The sequence below is a fragment of the Biomphalaria glabrata genome, chromosome 1 (genome assembly GCF_947242115.1).
Source record: "Biomphalaria glabrata chromosome 1, xgBioGlab47.1, whole genome shotgun sequence".
Classification (NCBI taxonomy): Eukaryota; Metazoa; Mollusca; class Gastropoda; family Planorbidae; genus Biomphalaria; species Biomphalaria glabrata.
The window spans coordinates 46,956,075-46,976,596 of NC_074711.1; the positions used below are offsets into that span (position 1 = coordinate 46,956,075).

The window sequence follows — 20,522 nt, forward strand, 5'->3', positions numbered from 1 at the left end:
AATATATGATCCTGGCAATATTTATTCTGTTTTTGGAGCTGATTTATTTGATTCTGCCAAGTTGTCTAATTCCATACAAAAAAAATTAATAGGGTGTCCAAATTAAATTACGATTTTCTTACCAAAATTTATTCCGGACAGCCAGTTTTGGACATCAATAAAAATGATCTTATATTATATTTGTTCTGTTGTTGTTGTGTTTTTAATAGAGAATAAATGGGCAAATGTTTGGAGTGAGCTTGGTACATTGAATGAAGTTAAATGCTTAGATCTAGACCTGGATGGCTGCATGGTCATGCTGTTTGCGCGCTGGACTGTCGTTCGGATTTATCGACGGTCGAGGGTTCAAACCCTGCCCACTCCCATCCCCCATCGACCTGCGGGAGGTTTGGACTATGAAGTATATATTATATTCTAGCCTTGAAATGGCAGTACTTAATAAAGTAGCTGTCTAATCTTGCACAATAAGTTTGCAGTCTATGACTTGTAAAAAAAATTAAGTTCATTTTTTATTTTTGAAATGTTCTATTTAGATGTTATTTGAAAGATGATAGATCTAGAGAATAAATTTACATTTTATATGGTTCTCAGTTTTTGTTCAAACATCATTATTTGTTTTCCTGCTGATGAAGAGATGGGATTATGTAGATATACAACTTATGAATAATAATTTACAATGGAAGAGTAAATTAGCATTCATGTTATTTTCATTGGTTTCATTCTTGTAAACATTAGTTTTTACTGCTAATAATGACACTGAAGATCTTGTATAAATAAATTAAAATGTGGCCTTGAAGAAAAAAAAAGGTAATTTCTTTTTGCCATTTTATTTCAACTGAAACAGATAAATCTTGACCTTGAGTTTTATCAGATTGTAAACATAATTTTTGGCTTGAAGCCAAATCAAATTTTTAAACGAAAGTTGGCCAGATGAAGAAAAAAAAAAGATCATAAAATGACATATAAAAAATATATTTATTGCATTTTTAGTGGCCTCCAAAAGGGGAAAAGACGCTATTAGTTTTGTGTGAAATGTCTGTCCGCTCATCCCTAGAAAGGATTCTAAAAGCGAAAAATCTAATTTTTAAATCACTTATGCAAGCAGTTTTTTCATAAAATTACACCACCTTTACAGCTATTCACTATTAATTAATAGTAACAAACACTGGAGGCTGTTTAGTAGGGGAGATGACTATTTACCATTTATTTTTAACACATTTATGCAAACGTTTTTTTGTCAAAATTTTTATATATTTTTTTTTACATTTGTATTGCTAAGTTAAATAAGTTCTGTCATTCTAATTACTACATATACATGAAAAAAAAAATGTTTACTTTTTTTAAAGAGAAAAAACTATTTAGCGTTCATATAAGTTGGACAAAATTTTAAACAACAATTAATAAGTAATATTTCATATTAGCGTGTGAACTGCAATATATCCACCATGACAGTACACTTAACTAAAGGAAAAATTTTTTTTTTCATAATTTTTTTTACGAAATGTTTTTTGTTTGAGGAATTAGAGATTGACCATTTACAAAGCAATTAGATATATACATTATAAGACATCAGTTAGGCCAGGTTCACATTTAACTTCACATTCACTTATCCTTTGGTTTGCTGGACCGCTGGGGCACGACACAAGATCTGTCAACCTTCTTTCTCCAATCTTCTCTGTCATTTTTCTTTGATTGAATTTAATTCTGTTGTTCTTTCTGAAAATATTGTTACCTGCCTAGGTGGACCATTTCGGGGGCCGATTTTGAGTTTGTGTGGAAACACAAACTGTCTTTGTAACCTTGTTAATTTTTATTTATGTTCTAGATCTAGTATTTTACATTTTTGATTATTCTAAATCACAACTGATTTATTATAGATGTTTAAGACACTATTTATCCAGAAATATTCTTCTGAAAATTGGTAGCAAGATGGTTTAGTTTGGATATACTTTTCTTAGAGTATATTTATATATATATATAATATATATATCTTTTAAAACCATAAAAAATACAGCTTAAATGAAATATAAAGCATCAATGCTTCACCTTTGTTTGATATGTTTTGAATAAACTTTTTTATTAGCTGCATAACATCAGTAACCACTTCATATATATGATTTAAATTATGATTTTTTTATGATTTTAATCCTAAATAAGAATCTCAAAAGAAAAAATACACTTTTAGTATGATTTAAAAAACTTAAAGGGAAACTCCGATAGTTTTTCAAATTTTAGTTATTGACATATTTAAATTCTGCGTAAAAAGTTGTAATAGTAAATATTATATCATTTTTTATTTAAATGCTCGGAAAACTTTATATTTAATAAATTAGACAGAAAATTCTTCACGCCCCCCAAAAAACGGGGTTCTGCGAGATGTTTTTGGTTTTTAAAAACGTGACGTCACAAGGGTGCTGGCTAAATTTAGATCTAGACCTATATAACCGATAAACTCTCTAGTCTAGTTCTAGACCTATCGGATCGCATTTATTGTTACGCTTCACAGCTAGATCTAGTCTCCACGTTGATTTATAATCGGTCATTGTTTATAAATAATATTCTAGATCTAAACCTCTATTTCTACTTGAAGAAAATTAAATATTGTTCTTCAGCTTGTTGCAGTAGTTTCAATCACAAAGATAAAATCAGCAAGTATGCTGATACAGAAATTAGTGTCTCTTTTCATTTGTTTCCAAGAGATGAAATTTTAAAGGGAAAATGGGAAAAATTTATTCGCCTGAAGAGCAAATATTTTACAAAGGCATTAGTTAATTCCTGTTTATGCTCAAACCATTTTGAGAGAAGTTGTTTCAGCAACTTCATTGCTGTGGAAATGGGATTTGAAAAAAATTGAAGTTAATACCAGGTGCAGTACCAACAATACATTGGATTTCCAGGCCAAAGAATTCAATTAATGATACTACTGAGACATTTTAAACAACTGAAGTTCATAAATATAAATGAATCAGATTTGTGAGCTAGAAATTTACTACGAATACTAGATCTACTATTAAATTTCTTATTTAATAAGTAAATCTATCGTCTACAAAACTCAATTCCAACTTTTTAACTTTTGACCTTGGGGGTGTGTCTCGCCGGCTGAGCCAGCATCAAGCTCTCTCATCATTTTTTCCATGTCAACCAATGTTAGGTCAAAACAGCACAAAAAAATCATAATTTTCTTACTGTCAAACATACAGTCATAATTCATACACCATTAGAAATTTCTTTTAAAGTATTTTAATAATGTACTAACGAAAATTTTTTTTATCAAAGATAATTTTTTTTCCGCCTCCCTATCTATAGGATTTGAGTGCACACTCGTGACGTCACACAGAAATTCAGTGAAAATCTGACTGTTTTGGATGCACAGAAAAATTATGTCACAAAAACATCAATTACTAAGTTATTCTTGCAAATAAAAAAAAAAAAAGAATAATATATTCATTATCTATAAATCAAAACACATATTATATCAAAAATTGTCAAACCCCTCGGAGTTTCCCTTTAATGTAATAACTACATTAAATTTAAAACACAAGCTTCTTTTACTATACAACAAAAACATTTAAATATTTAAAAAATCAAACTAATTTAACTTAACTACATTTACTATATTCATTTTTTTTTCTTGTAATTGGCAATTCTACACATAGTTCCCCTTTTGCTTTGTTTTCTATCAAAGTTTATTTTGTAACACAAGAAACACATTCTTCTTGGATGATACATTTTATTATAGTTACAAATGTATCTAAAAATTTGAGATATAATTTGTTAGTGCTACAAAAATAGTTTAAGATTATAATTTTTGATCTAATTTAATTCGTTTAACTGTTTCTCTCTTTCAGCCAAGAGAGATTTCAGCCCCAAGAGTTGGCAGGTTTAAGATCTATATTCAGGTAAGTACCATTGAAGTAATGAGTTCTACATATATGTATACATTTTTATTTATTGACATCCTAACATCAATATGAATGTAAACTATTGTTTTATTAAAGACAGGTAAATTGTATGTTGTGTTTATTTTGTTAACCCATAACTTAGCACTTGCTGAGTTGGCAAGCTGACAAACAAAGGGAGACACTGAAACAATGTCTTACCAAAAGTAGACAGCTGCCCCTAAACCTTACAGCAACCCTTAGACTACATTTATATTGCTTAAGGGATGACATATCTAGGGCAAACATTCAACGTTAATATCTTGAAGAATTTGATTTGAACTCAAGAATCTTAATATTGTTTTTAAAGGCTTATCTATGAAAATAGTAAAAGCCTATTTAATTTTGTCTTTTTTTCCAGTCACATATTATCTGATAATAAAATACATTTGACCTTGACCTGTGCATAACATTTTCAAGAAAAAGCTTTCTCTAGGCCAATGCTTTAAGTCAAAATATAAAAGTCTGCCTATAGCAGGGGTCGTCAACCTTTGGCTCGCAAGCCACATGCGGCTCTTTGGTGTTAAGCTAAGTTACAGCTCTTTAGTTCCATACGCAAATATTATTTATTTTATTTTTAAAAAAACATTTAAAACTTGTTCTGATTTGATAAACGAGGATTAAGCACAGATTCTATCTCTCAGCCACTTGTACTCGCTTTTCAGTGCACCCCTCTCCAATGTCTTGAAATGTAACATATTTGCAGGTGGACGATATTCAACTTTCTTTTGTCATATCAATTGATATAGATGAATCTTGTGACATAAATGACACAGCACTAGTTGACCTTTTTGTCACATATATGTCTTCCCAGGGATAGCTACTGCTATCCTGACAAAATAGAAGAGAAGATACAGCTAATGTTGTGCAAAAATGCGTTGAAGACAATATAATCAATATAAATAAAATCGTTTCAATAGCAACTGATGGAGCCAGAAGTATGACAGGAAAAAATAAAGGGGCTACTACGATTCGTTGTGCAAAATAAACCACAAAGTTCTTACATTTCACTGCATAATACACCAAGAAGCACTTTGTGTCCAAACATTTATAAAGTGCGATTGCATTCCAAAGGTAAAGTGTTGAAACGTTTTGCTTTATGCTTGAATGAAATAAATACATTCCTAAATGAAAAAGGCATTAATCACCCTGAATTAGAGAACAACAAATGGTTGAAATAAAAAACTTATGGTTGATATAACAGTGAAATTAAATGAGCTGAATCTAAAACTGCAAGGGAAGGAAAACCCATCCTATGTTTTGATAGAAGAACTCATTTTGAAGAAAAATTCTTTTTGCAGAAGATATTCAGAGTGGTCAATTTTTTTTTTTCAATTTGTAAAGCAATATTGCGATAAACCAGTGTCACTTTTGACACGAGTTACTTCAGCACAGTTTCAAAACAAACAAAACGATTTTAGCATTTATAACAAATCCTCTCAACACAAATAATAATGAAATCCACATTTGGAATTGATACTGGATCTCTAAAAAATTCAATTGATCGATTTAAAAAGTAAAGCTTTGTGGAGTGAACAATTTACAGAGTTGAAAATCAGGTTGGAAAAGTTGGAATTCTAGAAATTTATGTAATGCAACAAAAGTGGACAGTTTTAAAAGAAATGCAGCGAGTTGAGGCTCTTATATTCGACACATGGAATAGTCTTCCAGATTGCTACAGTCATGTGAAAAATTTGGAAGGGTGACTATCTTCTGATCGACATATTCATGGAAGCAAGCGTTCTATTGCATGAATATAATTTAAAGTATAATAAGAAGCCAACTAGCAAATGAAAATTTAGAGTCGTGTTTGAAACAAAAAAAACAACAACAACAACACAAAACAAGCTATGAGCCAAATGTATCCAAACTTTCTAAAACCATGCAAAGCCATCATTCCAACTGAATTTGTTTGCTCAATTGTTTGTTATTGAAGTATAAGTTAGTGTTGTATGTAAATGTTATATTTTTTAAATGTGTTTACTTAAGTAATAAGTAATTATCTAATAATACCCTAATTTGTTGTGAAAATCACTAGATCTATTATATAAAAATACATAGATATTTTTTCTTATGAATAAATAGATTCCCTTTTTTTTTTTAAATCAAAAAACTTTATTTATTCGACATCTATATATTGTTGGCTAGAAAAAATGTGTTGCTCTTTGAAAACGTTGAAATTTTGTAAATTGTAATTTTTGGCTCTTCCGACTGAAAAGGTTGCCGACCCCTGGCGTATAGCAATTGATAATCCCAAGGTGAATACAACAAAAGCTAATCATTAATGCCATCTATACGATACTAGGAATTCCTTCTTTTGGAATGCAATGTTTTCTTCGTTCCACTGAATTAGTTGATAAACACTATTAGTCTTTGTTCTCAGTGATAGCTAACTTTCGTCCCCATGCCGAAACTCGAATTGTGTGGTACTGGTATCTATGCGCAGTTGCGCACTGTCCTATTTGCAGTATTGACATGCACTTTTATAGGAAGCGTTATTTTTGTATCTTAATGTATTCCTACCCCCAACGTACCCTTGCCATACAAGTGAATCTCTTTGAGATCAACGTATTAGTCGCTAGTGTTGTAACTTAACCACGCTGTTGTCTTCAAGACAGGATTCACGCTCTACAAGTTTTCATTGTGCTCTCTACAAACTTCTCTTGATTCTACGTTTAAATTTTGTCACGAGAATGTCTTGCATACAAACACTAGACCATACAGATTGTGACAAATTTGCTTAATGCAATAGAATGTATCTCTAGGACCTAAGCTGTCTACGCGTCGACGTTGTTTTCTTCTTGTGTACAATAAACAATGAAAGGGGAAGGGGGGCGCAGTGAAAGTCAACTGTTGACATTCAAACTTGTTGACGAGCGGGAAGGGGGAATAACTCTAGCCCTCGTTGTAACTGGGCCGTCTAAAATAAGGTCATGACCCGGTGTAGCCAATATGTTTGTAATTGTGAAGGTCACGCTGTATATTCACCACCTCCCATCTCACTCCCTTCTATATTGGATTGGAAATCTAAGTGTGGCCTTGAGTCCATCTGGCAGTTTATTGAGCAACAGGTCATTTGCTGGCAGAGAGCCAGGTAAACATGACCCAGTTGTGGCTGTACTATAGAGTAGCAGCAGAGTTCTCTTCTCCCGGCCAACGTGTTTCATGTGGCCTACTACAATGTACTGTTTAAACCTTATCCACCTCAGCATTCTGTTTGTATCTACCTCAACATTCTATTTATATCCACCTCAACATTCTGTTTGTATCCACCTCAACATTCTGTTTGTATCTACCTCAACATTCTGTTTGTATCTACCTCAACATTCTGTTTGTATCCACCTCAACATTCTGTTTGTATCCACCTCAACATTCTGTTTGTATCTACCTCAACATTCTATTTATATCCACCTCAACATTCTGTTTGTATCTACCTCAACATTCTATTTATATCCACCTCAACATTCTGTTTGTATCTACATCGAAATTCTGTTTGTATCTACCTCAACATTCTGTTTGTATCTACATCAACATTCTGTTTATATCTACCTCAACATTCTGTTTGTATCTACCTCAACATTCTGTTTGTATCTACCTCAACATTCTGTTTGTATCTACCTCAACATTCTGTTTGTATGTACCTCAACATTCTGTTTGTATCTACATCAACATTCTGTTTGTATCTACCTCAACATTCTGTTTGTATCTACCTCAACATTCTGTTTATATCTACCTCAACTTTGTTTGTATCTACCACAACACTCTGTTTATTGACATACAATGTAATATCCTCTCTCAGTACCGGTACATGGCTAACTGTAGGACTTAGTGTTGAGAAGTTACGTTTAGTTAGTGTTGGGGAAGCCCCCCCCCCCCCCTCTACTTTCCCTTGGCCAATGAAAGACATTCTTGTTCCTTTGTTTCTCTAGTTGTGTCAGGACAGAAGACCAAAACATAGACCGCTTCATTCAAATGGACATTTTAGAGAACACTATACAACAGTCTGATAAGTTGATAAACACTATACAACATTCAGATAAGTTGATAGATAAACACTATAGAACAGTCTGATAAGTTGATAGATAAACACTAAAGAACAGTCTGATAAGTTGATAAACACTATACAACAGTCAGATAAGTTGATAGATAAACACTATAGAACAGTCTGATAAGTTGATAGATAAACACTATAGAACAGTCTGATAAGTTGATAAACACTATACAACAGTCAGATAAGTTGATAGATAAACACTATAGAACAGTCAGATAAGTTGATAGATAAACACTATATAGCAGTCTAACAAGTTGATAAACACTATATAGCAGTCTAACAAGTTGATAAACACTATAGAAGTCTGATAAGTTGATAGATAAACACTATACAACAGTCAGATAAGTTGATAGATAAACACTATAGAACAGTCTGATAAGTTGATAGATAAACACTATAGAACAGTCAGATAAGTTGATAGATAAACACTATAGAACAGTCAGATAAGTTGATAGATAAACACTATAGAACAGTCTGATAAGTTGATAAACACTATAGAACAGTCTGATAAGTTGATAGATAAACACTATAGAACATTCAGATAAGTAGATAGATAAACACTATACAACAGTCTGATAAGTTGATAAACACTATAGAACAGTCTGATAAGTTGATAAACACTATAGAACAGTCTGATAAGTTGATAAACACTATAGAACAGTCTGATAAGTTGATAGATAAACACTATAGAACAGTCTGATAAGTTGATAAACACTATAGAACAGTCTGATAAGTTGATAAACACTATAGAACAGTCTGATAAGTTGATAGATAAACACTATAGAACAGTCTGATAAGTTGATAGATAAACACTATAGAACAGTCTGATAAGTTGATAGATAAACACTATATAGCAGTCTAACAAGTTGATAAACACTATATAACAGTCAGATAAGTTGATAGATAAACACTATATAACATTCAGATAAGTTGATAGATAAACACTATACAACTGTCAGATAAGTTGATAGATAAACACTATAGAACATTCAGATAAGTTGATAGATAAACACTATAGAACAGTCTGATAAGTTGATAAACACTATAGAACAGTCTGATAAGTTGATAGATAAACACTATAGAACATTCAGATAAGTAGATAGATAAACACTATACAACAGTCTGATAAGTTGATAAACACTATAGAACAGTCTGATAAGTTGATAAACACTATAGAACAGTCTGATAAGTTGATAGATAAACACTATAGAACAGTCTGATAAGTTGATAAACACTATAGAACAGTCTGATAAGTTGATAAACACTATAGAACAGTCTGATAAGTTGATAGATAAACACTATAGAGCAGTCTGATAAGTTGATAGATAAACACTATAAAACAGTCTGATAAGTTGATAGATAAACACTATAGAACATTCAGATAAGTTGATTGATAAACACTATACAACTGTCAGATAAGTTGATAAACACTATATAGCAGTCTAACAAGTTGATAAACACTATATAACAGTCAGATAAGTTGATAGGTAAACACTATATAACAGTCAGATAAGTTGATAAACACTATATAACAGTCTGACAAGTTGATAAACACTATATAAGTCAGATAAGTTGATAGATAAACACTATATAAAAGTCGGATAAGTTGAAAGATTTATCGATGTAGTTAGCACAATATAACAGTGAAGTAGTTAATAGATAATCTAGATTACAGTTAGCAGGCTGGCTATATACTTGTCTCTTGTATAATCTATTACGCCGTGTTCAATGCTATGATTTAAATTGTAGATCTTTGCTTAGAATCGTGTCGAATTAACATAGTCGTTTCACGAAAATTTCAATTAGTTTAAAATGTGTAGACTTTCAATGTACTGACTAAATGAAATGCTGGATTCGTTTCCCTAACAGAGATAAGCTTGTCGCGCTAATACCGGGGGGGGGGGGGGTAAGGGGAAGGTATGTGTATATTGTCAACGTCATCTCTTTGTTTCATCTCATCTTGGCGTAACTATTTGATTCTGTTTGACCAAATCCCATTGATTTGACATTGTTTAGACGTGGGAACAATGCGTAAAGTCCATTGTGTGTGCGTCTACGTTAGGATTTGAATAGTTAAGGGGAAAACTCTTTCTCCTTGTTCATTAATATGCGAGACGATGCTAGACAGAGTAGGCGTTTCTTAGAATTTAACCTGGCTGACTTGGGGGACGCGTTCGAATACCTACTTACTTCCCACCAGGCTCTATTACCTACTTACTTCTCACCAGGCTCTATTACCTACTTACTTCTCACCAGGCTCTATTACCTACTTACTTCTCACCAGGCTCTATTACCTACTTACTTCTCACCAGGCTCTATTACCTACTTACTTCTCACCAGGCTCTATTACCTACTTACTTCTCACCAGGCTCTATTACCTACTTACTTCTTGCCAGGCTTTATTACCTACTTACTTCTCACCAGGCTTTATTATCTACTTACTTCTCACCAGGCTCTATTATCTCACCAGGCTCTATTACCTACTTACTTCTCACCAGGCTCTATTACCTACTTACTTCCCACCAGGCTCTATTACCTACTTACTTCTCACCAGGCTCTATTACCTACTTACTTCTCGCCAGGCTCTATTACCTACTTACTTCTCACCAGGCTCTATTACCTACTTACTTCTCACCAGGCTCTATTACCTACTTACTTCTCACCAGGCTCTATTACCTACTTACTTCTCACCAGGCTCTATTACCTACTTACTTCTTGCCAGGCTTTATTACCTACTTACTTCTCACCAGGCTTTATTACCTACTTACTTCTCACCAGGCTCTATTATCTCACCAGGCTCTATTACCTACTTACTTCTCACCAGGCTCTATTACCTACTTACTTCTCACCAGGCTCTATTATCTACTTACTTCTTGCCAGGCTTTATTACCTACTTACTTCTCACCAGGCTCTATTATCTCACCAGGCTCTATTACCTACTTACTTCTCACCAGGCTCTATTACCTACTTACTTCTCACCAGGCGCTATTACCTACTTACTTCTCACCAGGCTCTATTACCTACTTACTTCTCACCAGGCTCTATTACCTACTTACTTCTCGCCAGGCTCTATTACCTACTTACTTCTCACCAGGCTCTATTACCTACTTACTTCTCACCAGGCTCTATTACCTACTTACTTCTCACCAGGCTCTATTACCTACTTACTTCTCACCAGGCTCTATTACCTACTTACTTCTCACCAGGCTCTATTACCTACTTACTTCTCACCAGGCTCTATTACCTACTTACTTCTCACCAGGCTCTATTACCTACTTACTTCTCACCAGGCTTTATTACCTACTTACTTCTTGCCAGGCTTTATTACCTACTTACTTCTCACCAGGCTCTATTACCTACTTACTTCTCACCAGGCTCTATTACCTACTTACTTCTCACCAGGCTCTATTACCTACTTACTTCTCACCAGCCTCTATTACCTACTTACTTCTCACCAGGCTCTATTACCTACTTACTTCTCACCAGGCTCTATTACCTACTTACTTCTCACCAGGCTCTATTATCTCACCAGGCTCTATTACCTACTTACTTCTCACCAGGCTCTATTACCTACTTACTTCTCACCAGGCTCTATTATCTCACCAGGCTCTATTACCTACTTACTTCTCACCAGGCTCTATTATCTCACCAGGCTCTATTACCTACTTACTTCTCACCAGGCTCTATTATCTCACCAGGCTCTATTACCTACTTACTTCTCACCAGGCTCTATTACCTACTTACTTCTCACCAGGCTCTATTATCTACTTACTTCTCACCAGGCTCTATTATCTCACCAGGCTCTATTACCTACTTACTTCTCACCAGGCTCTATTACCTACTTACTTCTCACCAGGCTCTATTATCTCACCAGGCTCTATTACCTACTTACTTCTCACCAGGCTCTATTATCTCACCAGGCTCTATTACCTACTTACTTCTCACCAGGCTCTATTATCTCACCAGGCTCTATTACCTACTTACTTCTCACCAGGCTCTATTATCTCACCAGGCTCTATTACCTACTTACTTCTCACCAGGCTCTATTACCTACTTACTTCTCACCAGGCTCTATTACCTACTTACTTCTCACCAGGCTTTATTACCTACTTACTTCTTGCCAGGCTTTATTACCTACTTACTTCTCACCAGGCTCTATTATCTCACCAGGCTCTATTACCTACTTACTTCTCACCAGGCTCTATTACCTACTTACTTCTCACCAGGCTCTATTACCTACTTACTTCTCACCAGGCTCTATTACCTACTTACTTCTCACCAGGCTCTATTACCTACTTACTTCTCACCAGGCTCTATTACCTACTTACTTCTCACCAGGATCTATTATCTCACCAGGCTCTATTACCTACTTACTTCTCACCAGGCTCTATTACCTACTTACTTCTCACCAGGCTCTATTATCTACTTACTTCCCACCAGGCTCTATTATCTCACCAGGCTCTATTACCTACTTACTTCTCACCAGGCTCTATTACCTACTTACTTCTCACCAGGCTCTATTACCTACTTACTTCTCACCAGGCTCTATTACCTACTTACTTCTCACCAGGCTCTATTACCTACTTACTTCTCACCAGGCTCTATTACCTACTTACTTCTCACCAGGCTCTATTACCTTCTTACTTCTCACCAGGCTCTATTACCTACTTACTTCTCACCAGGCTCTATTACCTTCTTACTTCTCACCAGGCTCTATTACCTTCTTACTTCTCACCAGGCTCTATTACCTACTTACTTCTCACCAGGCTCTATTACCTACTTACTTCTCACCAGGCTCTATTACCTACTTACTTCTCGCCAGGCTCTATTACCTACTTACTTCTCACCAGGCTCTATTACCTACTTACTTCTCACCAGGCTCTATTACCTACTTACTTCTCGCCAGGCTCTATTACCTACTTACTTCTCACCAGGCTCTATTACCTACTTACTTCTCACCAGGCTCTATTACCTACTTACTTCTCGCCAGGCTCTATTACCTACTTACTTCTCACCAGGCTCTATTACCTACTTACTTCTCACCAGGCTCTATTACCTACTTACTTCTCACCAGGCTCTATTACCTACTTACTTCTCACCAGGCTCTATTACCTTCTTACTTCTCACCAGGCTCTATTACCTACTTACTTCTCACCAGGCTCTATTACCTACTTACTTCTCACCAGGCTCTATTACCTACTTACTTCTCGCCAGGCTCTACTACCTACTTACTTCTTGCCAGGCTTTACTGCCTAATTACTTCTTGCCAGGCTCTATTGCCTACTTACTTCTCACCAGGCTCTATTACCTACTTACTTCTCGCCAGGCTCTACTACCTACTTACTTCTTGCCAGGCTCTTCTGCCTACTTACTTCTCGCCAGGCTCTATTGCCTACTTCTCACCAGGCTCTATTACCTACTTACTTCTCGCCAGGCTCTATTACCTACTTACTTCTCGCCAGGCTCTATTACCTACTTACTTCTCACCAGGCTCTATTACCTACTTACTTCTCACCAGGCTCTATTACCTACTTACTTCTCACCAGGCTCTATTACCTACTTACTTCTCACCAGGCTCTATTACCTACTTACTTCTCACCAGGCTCTATTACCTACTTACTTCTCACCAGGCTCTATTACCTACTTACTTCTCGCCAGGCTCTATTGCCTACTTCTCGCCAGGCTCTATTGCCTACTTCTCACCAGGCTCTATTACCTATTTACTTAAGTCCAGAATGTCACACCAAAACCATGTGACGCTGGTGATTTTCATGTCATGATGATTCTAGATCTGGATCTAGAGACTCAACACTCTAAAGCAGTGTTTCTCAAGCTGTTATCAATGGCTTCCCACCTAAAATGAACAAAGCTAGTTGGATTAGATAATAAAGTGTTTTGTATATTTGAAAAAGTTAGATTCCTCCTCCATCCAGTGTCTTCTTGCAATCAGATTTCAAGTACATATAGCACAGTCACTGGAATGGACCTGATCATCCATTACATTTATTAATACCATCTTCAAGTTTAGTAAAATGTCAATGACTTTGTTTTTTGCACATAAGGAGTGTGTACAACATTCTGGGGAAACATAACCACTATGACATAAGAAAGTTACGAAAATTATGGTAGCAGAAAAGATATGAAAAAAAAAGTTTTAGTCTATGTTGTTACAGATTCCGCTCGCGAAAATGGGGTGGGGGATTTAGAAGAATTAAATTACGCTAACTTGATTTGTTATTTATTTCTGAATAAGTGACACCTGAATAAATATGTCCACTGTGAGACTGGTGAAATCGAACAGAAATGTACAACTGACCCATTACATTTTCCTCTTTACATATAGTATATAGTCTGTGGAAGAATTTCTTTTTCTAGATTTGAATTGTCTAAAGAGGAGGAATTAGACAGGTTTAGAGTTTTGTGCTACTTTTAGCTTTCTTAGATATCACACATTAGCTGGATGAATAGATCTATAGCCTATTGTCAACAAGGTGTCCTTGAGGGCAGGTAATTATCAGCATTTTCCTTTGTGTAAACTCTTTCTGGTTGTGTCTAAATGTGTTTCTGTTGTACCAAGGCTTTCTTTCTTACTTCTTCACCTATCTGTTAGTCTGTTGGGGCACCACACAAGATCTGTTGACCATCTTTCTTTATCTCTCTCTGTATTTTGCCTTGGATAGAATTTCATTCCTTTTTTTCTTCTTCCTATCACTTTATCTGTCTGTTTCTTTTTCCTGGTACAGTACCCCGTGAGCGAGCTACTCTGCCTCATCGTGATGCTCGTGGAAACGGCCAACAGAGGAAGTGGTTAGGCTAAACGGGTAGCAAAACAAAACTCCCGTGTGGGTGACCACGGGTAGGCGAGAGTCGACCCATTGCACAGAAACGGAGTTGAAAGAGAGCCCTTATGGTCCAGTCGATAATCCATGCGCCGTTCCTCAAGGGACCATTACATTAAATGGCGAGTCCCCCACGGTTAGCTTGGTATAACGAAGGAAAATGGCGGAGGCTCCCGTGCCCTCCGCCTTTGGCCATGTTCAGCCAAGCATGCATCCGGGGCCAAAGGCATCAGAAACAGCAATGCTTTACATAGGCATTGACTCGAGTCTCTCCCAGACAGAACTGTGTTCACACAGGTTTTTTTTTTTACTGTTTGAAGCTCAAACAGGTTTTTTTTCAAACTTAGAGCTCGAAGAGCCTTCAGCTCAGCTCTTAAGACGATCAAACGGTACAGTACCCTGAAGCAAACCCTTACAACCTTAAACTCTATGGCCACATCTTTTGTACTACTTACATGTGAAATATGCTAGAAATAGAAATATAAAACATATCCTGTTGATTAGCAAAATTAGGCATTCATATTTATAGCACATACTAAGTTCTGAATTAATATCACAGTGACTTACAATCTTACATTGCTGCTTATGTTTTGTAATCTGGTTCACTAACATTTCAGGGAGACTTGAAGCACAGTCAGTTTATTATTTTAACAGTTCATGATCTAGGATGCAACCGTAAGTACTCAGACAGCTAACATTTTTTATTTCTGACTTATTCTTTCAATCTTTTAGATTCAAATTTCAAAGCAATAAGATTTGGGTTTAAAATTGTTTACATTAATTTTTAGTTGTTTTGTGTGGTCTGTCTGTACCGACATCTGTTAAAACTATAATCTATTGAAAATCCAATTTCATGATATTGCTAGAGCTTTCTACATGTCTCTCTTCTAACACTAGACAACATGACATATGTAACTCAAGAATTAGACAACTTGGGTTCCAGTAGCATCATACTTTATTGAGTGTAACAACAAATTAGCAACCAAATACTGTGCAATTGGCAGCACAAAACCCTGACTGTATAACCGCTGTGTTGTACTGAACCCTATGGTTGTCTTGGTCTCTCTTGTTTTACTTTCTTTACAAAGAAAGCTTACAAAAACTATGGAAACGCTATGGACTTTGCACCAGTCCTTTCTAGTTGATCACATGTTTGTTTTATGGGCAATCTGCACGTAGAGTGTTCACACTAGCATCTTCCTGAAGGGCTGTCTTGCTCACAGTTTGCTGGCCTGTGTCTTTCAAAATTACACACTTAGATACCCGGCTATATGTTTTCTGGTATAATAGCTACTAATAATTTCCAAAATTCCAAAACATTTGTTTTGTTTACAGTAAGATTACATATTTTTAAAACAAAATATAATAGGAAGAATTTAGTGTTATTTATTAACTCTTTGACTGCTTGACTGTTCTGAACATGGCTATAACAAAATTTTTTAATATAATTACCAGTGATGCTTTATTAACATATTTGGTATCAAATTAAAGGTAAATAGATAATTACTTTCTGTTCTTTTTTTTTTTGTAATTGGTTAAAGGTGAATACTTCTCATTAAAAAAAAAGAAAAAAAGTCATTTATGAGAGGCAGCTAAAAATTGAACATGCTGATTGTATCTTTTTAGACTCAATGTGGACAAACTTTTTGGCCCATCCTTCAATGGAAGAGATCAACAGGCGTGGTGCATTTATACATGTGGATATTCCAGGCCAAGAGGATGAAGCACCTGATCTTCCAGCTGAGTAAGTCTTGATAGCCTCTTACATTTTGTTCAGTTATTCTCCTATTTAACTTGGCATTTAGTTATAAACCTTTCAACTGTTAAACTTGCTACTAGACTGACTCTGTAATGTTTTCATCCTCCTCATTGTATGACTAGTTCAAGATCAACTCTATTTTATTGCTTCATCTTTTTCAGTTATACATTTCCCAGTATGCAAAGTCTTGGCGAGGATTTGGTTTGTGTGCTTGACCAACTAGAGTAATTTTTTTTTTTATTGAAATTAAACATGATACTCATTGGTTTGAATGACTATTGCAATAAATGTAAAAAAATGAATGCTCTAAAATGTTACCTAATGACTTCTTTGTGAATTGAACAGTGTCAAGCAAGTCATATGTGTGGGAGAAGGAGCTGGGGCTAACATTATAGCTAGATTTGCTGTAAGTGTCATATTGTAGTGCATAGTTTTGATCACTAAATTGTAGTGTTTTGTGCTGTTTCTAGATTTTGTGGATATGTGCACTAAACACATTGTAGTGTTTCTAGTAGTTTTGCACTAAATTTCATTTCAGTAAACATAGAGTATGGTATTTTTGCAAAGCATATCAACTCTGTTGAATTCATTGTGCCTAATCCTATACTCTTAAGCGAGCAATTCTTGTATGTATGTATATATATTTATATATATATATATAAATTTTATTTCAAAAACGGCTCTAACGATTTTCTTTAAAATTTCAAGGTATGTGCATATTAGTGAGAAAAAAATTCTCAACTCATTGGCCACATCGGGAAAACTCGAGGTCGACCGTTATATCGGTTTGAAAATGCCTCATTATCGAAAAATTAATTTTGGCTAGAATGTTTTATGAATGAAAAATTTCCATGACGTAAATGGGAAAAACGCTGCTTACGTCACTAGGCTTACCGCAGTATACTAAAATATTTCTTTGCAAACAATAACGAGTTCTAAAGGATCAATAGACCTAATTAAACATTTGCGCACCATCTTACTGTAGATTGATTTATTATAGAACTATGAAAGAAAAGTAATGAAATTAAATGTGCCGATATATGATTAGTTATTGTGTTTTAAGTGCTTAATAAGTTGTTTACACTTTAATTGTGTAGAGCGGTGTAGATACCTTTTACTTTGTTGTTTATTTTGCTGGTGACCTCCAGCTGTCTCGTCCTGAGGCCCCATGCAATCAGGTGCTCTCTTCTATGTCAGCTAAGTCAAGTTTGCGCCATAAGCTGGTCTTTTAAGGGTTTCGGTGTTACGTCAACCACTTTTTAGCTCACCAAAAAAGACTGCCTTTGGCATGCGTTCGTCTGAGATTCGTCTCCCATACAGGATACTGCTCTGTCCAGCGTAATTGTCGGACTTAAAGAATTCCCTCTATACAAAGGCCGCGGATACACATTTGAGACCAAAAGAAAATTTGCTGCCGAGGACAGACGCAGACGCTAAAAGAAAATCTTAATCGAGCACCGCGGACAATGGTTATGCTTGCCCTGGATGTGGCAAGATATGTAGGTCATAGCTGCAATCCTCATTAATTTTCTGACTCTAAGACAAGCCTTATTATTATTATTATTTTGCTGGTGAATTATTACCATGTGTTCATGCTTCAGTGTCTACCTCTCCTGTACCAAAACAAAGGAAATGGTCATAACACAGCTTCTTTACGCCTTACTTGCTCACACTAAACATGATATCCATCTAGCGGTCAACGAGTTTGCGTACACTGCAGCCTCTTTTGATTTAACTATAAACTTCGGTAAAAAGCTTGGAGTTAGGGCCAGGAGAGATCTGAATGGATGGATGTGTAAAAGCAGGCCATAGCACCACTAGGATGGATGGATGGTAAAAGCCGGTATGAACTTCCTATAGTCCGACAGTCAGGCTGGGCAGGGCACGTATCCCGTATGGGTAACGAGCATATTGTTTGGCGTAACAGAGGTGCCCCACGGAAACGTTTCTTTAGAAAACTAATGCCATGATTTAAGTCTAATAAGAAAAAATGCGCCATTTTACTTTGTCACTAAGTGCATGTTTTACCCTATAACGTAGAGAAGTTACATTGCAAAGACTTTCTTCCAAGCCAATAATAGTAAGCCTACAATAGTTTTACGCAAAAGATGGATAGTAAAACTATAAGACGGACGTGAGCTGTAGTTTGTCTAGACTGTAGGAGGACTAAAAAGACTTTAAATTTAATCGACATGTACAATTAGGCCTACAATTAGAACTAACAGAACACTAAAACAACTCTTCAGATTAGTAGTCTTTATCCGATCGTTCATTTTCGTAATTACAAGAATATTCCCAAAATGATTTCGGGTATATAAGCTTCCAAAATTATTTAACAGAGCGAGGTTCGGCCACCTGGTACAAAAATATTCTCAAAATGACTTCGGGTATATATCCTTCCTTAACAAATTATTCATCCGAGCGAGGCTCGGTCACCTGATATTAAGACATGAATCAACAAAAAATTAACGATTATTTTATCAATTAGTCGTAATTAATTAATTTTGTTTTATATAGAGATATTAAGCCTTGTGTTGAGAATTAGGTAGTCCCGAAAAATGTGAAATTAACAATAGATAACTATAAAACTATTTTCATAAGCACTTGTCTAGCTCAATTGCTAGCATGTTTGCCTTCAATCAAGGAGTCTTGAGCCATTGTTAAATAATTGAGCAACTTTTTTTATTTTTAATTTGCTTTGGCAAAGATAAACCTTCTCTAAATTAAATAAAAAATAGTAGATTAGTTTTAGTATATTAAAACATTACAATATTGATCAAAATGTTTGGAAATGAAAATCTACACTTTTTTTTACACTTTAAGTTTAGAAATTGAAATTCTACATTTAATCTAGTCTATTTTAGTCTAAACTAGATCTAGAAATTCTAGATCTAGACTCTAAAATAATTTTAATTAGAATATAAATCCAGATCTAGATATACTGTAATAAAAATCTAGATCTAGTTTTAAAAAATCTAGATTAGATCTTATTCAAGATATCATTCCTTTTTTAAACGCGAGTCACATAACGAGGCTTAATAAACATTACTATACCGAGTTCTTTTTTCATTTCATTTGAAGAATTAATTCCATATAACGTCAGAGGGAAAAAAACACTACGTCACACGGTCTAGCTAGACTAAAAATCGCCTTCATCAATAAGAGCCATGTATCGAGTGTTCATAGACATTGGTGCACCGAGTGCGTTCTTTAAGCATTTCATTTAAAGAATTCATTCCATAGGACGTCAAAGGAAAAAAAACACTACGTCACACGGCCTATCTAGAATAAAAATCAACTTCATCAATACGAGCCTTTTATCGAGTGTTCATAGCCATTGGTGCACCGAGTGCGTTCTTTTAGCATTTCATTTAAAGAATTCATTCCATATGACGTCAAAGGAAAAAAAAACACTACGTCACACAGCTTAGTTAGACTAAAATATGTTTTCATCAATACGAGCAATTTTTTGAGGGTTAATAGACATTGGTGCACCGAGTGCGTTCTTTTAACATTAGCCTACATTTAAAGAGTCCATTCATATGACGTCAAAGAAAAAAATTCCATTACCTCACAATAGGCTAGTACCGGTACCATAAAAAAAATGTCTTTATTTACACGAGATATTTAACAAGGGTTCATAGACATTGGTGCACTGAGTTCTAATAGAATTTATTTAAAAAGGATCAAAGCCGCATTGTTTTTGCGTTTTGTCTGTCAGTCGGTCTGTCTGTCATCTTGATATAAAAAAAGAACAACTAAAAGTTATTAAAAATTGATTAACTTTATTTTACGTTTCAAAACATCGCAATAATTTTTAGGTATGAACCCAATTGAAAAGTTTATATAATAGATTGTTCCGGATGTTTGTTTAAATAGTAAAAGAAAAAGAGAATTTCAGATAAATGTAATACCGTTAATTAAATTTTTTGGAT

The 20,522-nt window shown here is 34.9% G+C and overlaps 1 protein-coding gene across 3 annotated transcripts in view; it reads left to right on the plus strand.

Annotated features, from left to right (window-relative positions):
* LOC106064299 (uncharacterized protein ZK1073.1-like) overlaps positions 1-20,522 on the plus strand; it is a 49,676-nt gene that overhangs the window by 807 nt on the left and 28,347 nt on the right. For all 3 annotated transcript variants that reach the window (XM_056040232.1, XM_056040240.1, XM_056040250.1), the window contains exons 2-6: positions 3,849-3,899; positions 15,446-15,503; positions 16,455-16,572; positions 16,749-16,811; positions 16,933-16,993. In XM_056040232.1, coding sequence (XP_055896207.1) covers positions 3,849-3,899; positions 15,446-15,503; positions 16,455-16,572; positions 16,749-16,811; positions 16,933-16,993 — 351 coding nt within the window. The remainder of the gene's footprint in view (positions 1-3,848; positions 3,900-15,445; positions 15,504-16,454; positions 16,573-16,748; positions 16,812-16,932; positions 16,994-20,522) is intronic.